Source organism: Solanum tuberosum, unplaced genomic scaffold (assembly GCF_000226075.1).
Source record: "Solanum tuberosum cultivar DM 1-3 516 R44 unplaced genomic scaffold, SolTub_3.0 scf00068, whole genome shotgun sequence".
Taxonomy (NCBI): domain Eukaryota; kingdom Viridiplantae; phylum Streptophyta; class Magnoliopsida; order Solanales; family Solanaceae; genus Solanum; species Solanum tuberosum.
Genome location: NW_006238994.1, coordinates 288,731 through 296,368, shown reverse-complemented (window position 1 = coordinate 296,368; position 7,638 = coordinate 288,731). Strand labels below are relative to the sequence as shown.

Sequence of the window (7,638 nt, the reverse complement as noted above, 5' to 3'; positions counted from 1 at the left end):
AACCAAATTTTCATAACCATTTTAAGCTCTAAATTAATTATGAAAAGAAACACAAGAAAAAAGACATAAATAAATCATAATGTGCTATATATGCATGGATATATACTCCCACCGTCCCAAAAAATTGTCTAAGTTACAATTCAGACAGTCAAAAATATATTTTTTTATTATAATTTTTATTAAATATTTTAAATTGTATTGCAACATATCGTACTTCTTATGTAGTTTCTAACTAAGTAAATTTCATCTCAAAAAAATTAAAGATTCTACATCTAATTAATTCACTATAAACATACATTAGTTAGTTTGACAAGCCAATTTTTTTGGGATGGAGAGAGTATATATTTTTGAATAAAATAGTTTCCACTCAGTAATGAAGCAAAAAAAAGTAATAATTTCCATCATACCAAACATATAGAAAGTGGTAGGGAATTGGGAGTCAATCCAGAAGTAATAATTTGTAGCAATTAGTCACACACATGAAGCTAATGAAGAGTGGTTGTACTTTTTTGAGTCAAGTGAATTTACTAGGCGTCAGCTTGTAATTGAATTCATGGACATAAATACAACCAATATAGTAGTTGAAAACAAGTCATGATGAAATTCAATGAGCAACAACAAAACCAACTCAACCCCTCCCCCCCTCTCAATCCAATATACTCCCTCCGTTTCATATTAGTTGATCATTGTTCATAACTTCTTGAAAATTTTACATATACACTTTCAAAAAGAACTAATTGTTAGGGTAATATAGAGAAAAAATGAATAATGGTTTCTTGATTTAGTAAGATGGACCAACTAATATGGAACAATTATTTTGAGTATAATGATCAACTGAGACAGAGAAAATAGTAGTTAAGTGATCATTTAATGAGCGGAGAATACATGTTGATTAACCTGATTAAGTACTAAAAATTTATATACAAAGCCATGTCAAGTCATATACATTTATTAGCTTGATATAAACGTTGAGTTAGTTAAGTCGCAAAACTTCATATTTTATTATATATAAGGTATTAAATCTTACATGAAATTATATTGTTGCTTTCATAAAATAATATGGTGGATTAGTTGAACAATAATTTTGAAATTCTTACCAAGTAAACACTTAATTATTTATTTTTATTTGGTAATAGCAACATGATCATTATCCTATAAGCTTAATAGGGTTAAAAGAGAAAGGACAAGAAATAACAACATTTAGCAAATTAAAACTAGATTAATTAAAGAAATGAAGACTAAAGAGCCCTATTATTGGTTAAGACTTTAGGTTAATTCCTAAACAAAAAACTAGGAATCCTAAAAGTTCATTTGTCTAATGATGGTGGGATAGGTATCACAAGATTTGGGGCAGCTTCCCTATGAATTTCATGGAGATGTGTGCTAACTATTCAAAATTTGTTGTATCTGATTAATCACAAAATTTAAGTTCACTTTTACTTATCCACTAAATTAAAAAATTAATAATAAGAGAAGATTTTGTCACCAAACTATTACGACCAAACTGTTGATAATTGTCTTTGGCTTTATTGCCTTTTGATTCTTTTATTTATTTAAATTTTGTGCATGATAATGTATAGAAAAAATTATAATATCGTTAATATAATTGTAAAGAACATGTATTGTTTATAACAAACATGATCTAATAACTTGAAATATAAAGTAAGATAATTTGATGTAACATGATTCTCCTAAAATATACTTAAATATATAACTTAAACCATTAAGTATCACTTTTAAATGAACATGAAGGGGATGGTTGTTGAACAAGTAGATGATAAGATGCACAAGCTGACGAATTAAATAGACTAATGTCAATAGATAAAACAAATATCCTCATCTTTGATTGATATCTATTACACTCTGTTGACCTAATTACAATTCTCAAGAAATATTTAAAAACAAACCAGGCATAATATATAATTATGTTCTTTAATTTGGTTTTGACTGACATTTATGTTGTTTAATTTTGGGTGTTCATAACTAGGCATTGAAACAAGTAGACACGTGCATCATACATGACATAATACACTTAGAATGCCTGTGGGATGTCATGTATGACGGAAATCGCCATGTAGGATGTCAAGTGTGACATAAGTGTCTACTTGTTCAACTCTATACTACAACAATAAAATATCCAGTGAAATTCCACTAAATGTGGTCTGGGAGGGTAGAGTGGGTAGAGTGTACACATACCTTACCACTCACTCGAGGAGGTAGAGAGACTATGTTTTGAAAGACCCCCCGACTTTACTTGTTCAATTCTATATACAAGTTTAAATGTCTACTAGTACGACATATATATCAGGTCAAGATAAAGGACATACTTACATATTATAACCAAAAAAAATGATGATAATAGATGGAAAACAACACAATTTCTCTCAACTTGTTCTCTATCTTTTATTGATGTATACTTCACTCTGTTGACCTAATTACAATTCTCAAGAAATACATATGATGATAAAAGAATCAAAAGATAGAAAAACAACAACTCAATTTCTCTCAACTCTTTACTTCAATGTTCCTAACACTCACACTACACACAAAAACACTAAAACAACAAAAAAATTGAACTCTTTCAAATACACAGCAAGTATATAAACTCACAAAAACAACTACAGTATAACCAATGTCCACACTACAACAACATATTCAGTATAATCCCATGAAATAAAATCAATAGAGTGTACGCAAACCTTACGAAATACAAAAAAAACTTGACATAATCTTCACTTTGTGATCAAAGATGAGTCCTTTTTCTCATCACCATCACCACCATACTTTGGAATCCACCAAACTCTTAAACTCTTATCAAGACTCCCACTATACAACATAAACCCACCCCCAACACTACCTGTTGAAGCTTGTAAACACTTAACAGGTCCTTCATGTCCTTTAATAACACCAAACTTAAACAACCCTCCATTAATCTCTCTTTTCCATATACAAATACTCTTATCTGCTGATCCACTACACAAAAATTCACCCATCATCAAACACATACACAAAACAGCCATTTCATGTGCTTTCACTTCACATATCAGTTTCCAACTATCAAGATTCTTGTTACCCACCCACCCTATCACATACCCATCTGACCCTCCACCATATACAAAAACCCCATCTTCAGAAACCACAACAGAGTTCAAAGAAACATCTTTATGACCTTCCAAAATACCCTTAAGTGAATGTGTACCAGAACTACTTTTCCAAGCTTTAATCTTTCCATCAGCAGAAGCTGAATAAACAACCCCATTTTTACTAGCGACTAACCCATTTATCGCGTCGTCGTGTGCTTTTATTGACTCCAAACATTTCAGATCAGAAATTCTCCACACTTTTAAGCTTTTATCCCAAGAACCTGAGTAAATGTAACCATTAGATACAGCTAAACAAGAAATGCTGTCAGCATGTTCAATCCAGAGTTTCTTATGATGTCTTCTTGTCTGAACATAATTGCTCTGTTTCATGAATTTTCCAAGATAATCTTTTGTTGTAGGCAATGTATCGATTAATCTGAAAACATTTTCCGATCTTCTCGAAACTTTCCATACACGAATCCTGGAATCTTGATGTGCTGTGAAAACGTTGTTGCCGATAGTGACAAGTGCTTTAACAGAGCCATCCCCTGTTCCGAATTTCGTAAATTGGCGTAAATCAGGCTGTTGCCAGACGATTATATCTTTACCTTGAGAAGCACTGAGGATGAATTCCCCACAAAGGGCTAAACAAGAAACTGTTCCAACATGGCCTGAAAGAACAGCTAAGGATTTGTAAGAGTGAAAACAAGAAATGGGGGTTCTTGAAATCTTCAATTGAAGATCTAATAATTGAAAATCTTGAAATCTTTGCGAAGTTTCTGGGCTTTCCTCTGATTCACTGCTGCTTCTGCTGCTGGAGGTGGTGCTTATTATGCTGTTTGATGATTCGGATAACAATGGAGTTGTGTAGGCTGGTGATGCCATTGATGAAAGTGGAAAGCTTTTTTGCTTTGATTGAAGCATAGCTTCTTTTCTTTTTTTGTATATGAAACAGAGAGAGATGAAGAAGAAGAAGATGGTGAGAGAGGAATAGTAAAAAGATGGAGTTTTTAATAAAAAACCGAAATGGTGAGATTTTATAAAAGAGACGTTATAGAAATAGAAAGAAAATATTAGTATATCAGAGAGACGTTATGATTTTTGTGGGAATTAAAAGGAAACCAATAGTTGAATATTTTTTCTCCGTGTCCTAATTTATATGACATTATTAAAATTTGAAGATGCAAACTTTTAAAGCATGATTGTGAATTTAGACCTAAGAACTTTAAGTTTTTTGAAATAAAATTATATAAAAGGTACTATATACATGACAATATGGACAATGGAGTACTACTTAAAATGTTTTAAAGGCAGACATATGAAGAAATTTCGATAAAAAAAAATAATTGACTCTAGAAATTAGAAATATGAAATAGTGAAATTGTTAAAACTGAAAAACTCATGTTTCTATAATGATAGATGATAAATTATGATGATTTGGCACACTGGTCTAATTGTATAAAGAGTAATTCATAAATTTTTATTTGGTAATCAATAATATCTAATTAAGTTTCTCATTTTACCTTATATAATATACTCTCGTAAACATAAAAAAAAAATTAAAGACTGCATATATTAAGAGTACTTTTTATTGCGTAAAAAGATCGTTTCTCTCTTTATTAAACTTCATAATAGTCTTAACTTCCTCATATAATATATGCTTAAAATATAGTTTATCGCCAATTAAACACCCTAATATAGAAAATCTTTACCCACCAAATGTTTCTGGAGTGTGTTTAAATACATATACCACTTTATCTATGCAGACAATGTGTATTTTTACCAACAAAATAAAGTGCGTAAAGAGTTAAAAATGTATTTTATTTGATCGGTCCAAATTTGGTGATAAGTATATATATTTTTTTATATTGAGTTATGACACATGTCATGCTTTAATAGATACATGTGATATAATTTTCAAGAAGAAGTGGTTAAGCAAGGAAGAATTGTATATTAGACACAATAATGACTAAAAGAAAGAAATAATGTAAAATAGGTGTGTTCATCCGTCGGTTCGATTTAATTTTATGTTTTATCAGTTCGATTTATCAATTTTTTATTTTTAAATGCGCTAAATCAATAAATATTTTTATCGGTTTTGGTCATTAACGGTTCGATTTTTTATTTAACCAATAAGAAAATGCTTAGAAAATAAATATATGATTTCTCAAACAATTTGACGCGATAAGACAATAATGTAACTTTACAAATGCTCATAAAATAGAAACAACAATAACTAACTTGAAAAGTATTGAAAAGAACTATACAAGTGTAACACAAAGAGAAATTAAGAGAATATGGTTCCCACTTTAGGTTTTGACATTTTGTGTAATGTGAAGTTATGAACTCAAAGTCAATCACTGTAAAATGTGAATTAAAGGCTAAAGGGTAAATGCAGTAACTAGTAAGGTATTGAGGTTAATATGTAATATTTATATATTGATAAAGTAGTAAAGTATTACCGTCTTAATAAGTTATCGGTTTATCTAATAACCCAACACTAAATATCGACAACGATATTTTTTTTAATAAAATCATTAAAAATGCATTAACTCAATAACCCAATAGCAATAAATCAATAACATTTTTTTTGTTCGATTTATCAATCGGTCCGATTTTTACACACTCCTAATGTAAAAATCAATCAAGATCAAATTAAAAAGCACATTTATATATTATATCCAAAAAATATTGCATACAAACTCAAAGGATGATATATATATATATATTTATTTATTTTATTATTAAATTATTTATTTTATTTTTATTTTCTTAAATCCATAATATAAAAGGGGTAGATATGTGAAGTACAAATTGGAATTATGGGGAAGTGTAGTTTAGGAAAGAGGAGCGTTGAGGGTGAAAAGGAGCACGGATTTCTTGCCAGAAAGATTATGCTATAAAAATAATAATTAGGGGTGATATAATAAAATTATTATTCTATTTATTACGTTTTAAATATTGTGACAAGTTAAATATAAATAAGTAAATATGAACTAAGAAAATATATTTAAAGACTAGAATAGTAAAATTGTTTATATCATTTATTAGTACCCCTTTCCTTCCTATTTATATGTCACCATTTTAGATTTCACATTCTTTAAAAAATTAGGTAAGTTTATCATTGTACCCTTATTCAGTGTTCTCTTGAAGCTAAATTTTTAAATAAATGAACATAAATTAATTTATTTTGATTAATTAAATTGACTAATAAACATAAGTTATTTATTTAGTTTTTCTATGTTGGTCAAATTCATACTTCCAAAGCTAATAACTATTGAGCGCAAAATAGAAAGAATAATGTTATTTATGTATTGATTTTGTAAAATGACAAGTATTAAAAAGCATGTATTCTTAATAAGGACGACATATAATTAAAAAATGAGCGAGTATTTCTTTTAAAATGTGTCAAGTTAGGATGGACAAATAAAAAACCAAGAGAAAGAACTTCCTTTGTCTAATTATAGTTGTTCAGTATTGACTTGACACGTAAATTAAGAAGCAGTAAATGAATGATAAGGATAATTTTATCAAATCACCTTTATTAAATTATAAGTTATCGAAACATTGAAAAATAAATAGTTTTTAATAGTAAGGATATAATAGACATAAAATGATAAATTATTTATTAATTTTGTAAATTGAACAAATAGTATTAAACATTTCAAATAGTGTAGTGGACAAATAAAAATAGACGGATGGATGGAGTAGTAATTAAGGAGGCTAGGGTGGTGCAACGGCTACTTGGACTAAAACAAAATTAGAAGTTGATGAAAACAAGTTTCTTGTAGACCCATCATTGGGTCCCCAAACAGCCTGTTCTCAACTTTTTGGACCAAACATCTTTGGGTTTCTTTGTTTTATTATTTTATTTACTTTATTTTATTACTCCTTCTGTCTCAATTTATATGATTTATTTTTCTTTTTAGTCAGTCTAAAAAAGAATGATATATTTCTATATTAAATAACAATTTAACTATAAAATGGGACGGAGGAAGTATATATATATATGTCATGTGTAGACCAATGATGACAAGCCACCTCAATTGTTTGGTAGGATTCCAACAAAGGAATGAGTAGTCCAATTTTGGTAACCCTTTTTCCCCATACATTAAGGTAACCAAGTCTCGAGTCTTAACGGCTTGATTTTGGATGAAGAAATTATTAACCTATTATGGTTAATTAAATAACACATAAATGTGAACATATAAAATTAATGCATTATCATTTAGTAATAATCATGTTTGTGAAGATATTGTATAATTATTGAATACATAAATACTTTTTTATAGTATCAGGTCATTCAAATAATATTAATAAAATAAAATAAAAGGCATTAATTTGGGTAGGGAGGACCACTAACTAACATGGTACGCTCCAAAGATACGTTAGCTTAAGATACTAGTATTAACAATAAGAAAGATTTAGACAACTAGATAGTGAAATACCAATTAATTCCTCACTTGAAGGCTCCTTGTGAAGAATAAAGTGTTACATACTTTTTAAAAAATTTATTTACTTTTTTGGAGGGTCGGTTATTGCAGTTAGTCTATGG

The 7,638-nt window shown here is 28.9% G+C and overlaps 1 protein-coding gene across 1 annotated transcript; it reads right to left on the bottom strand.

Annotated features, from left to right (window-relative positions):
* Window positions 1-2,378: 2,378 nt before the first annotated feature.
* LOC102589976 (COMPASS-like H3K4 histone methylase component WDR5B) lies at window positions 2,379-4,197 on the bottom strand. Its single transcript, XM_006345308.2, has one exon. The coding sequence runs from the start codon at window positions 4,005-4,007 to the stop codon at window positions 2,733-2,735; it is 1,275 nt and encodes a 424-aa protein (XP_006345370.1). The 5' UTR covers window positions 4,008-4,197; the 3' UTR covers window positions 2,379-2,732.
* Between the last annotated feature and the right edge of the window lie 3,441 nt (window positions 4,198-7,638).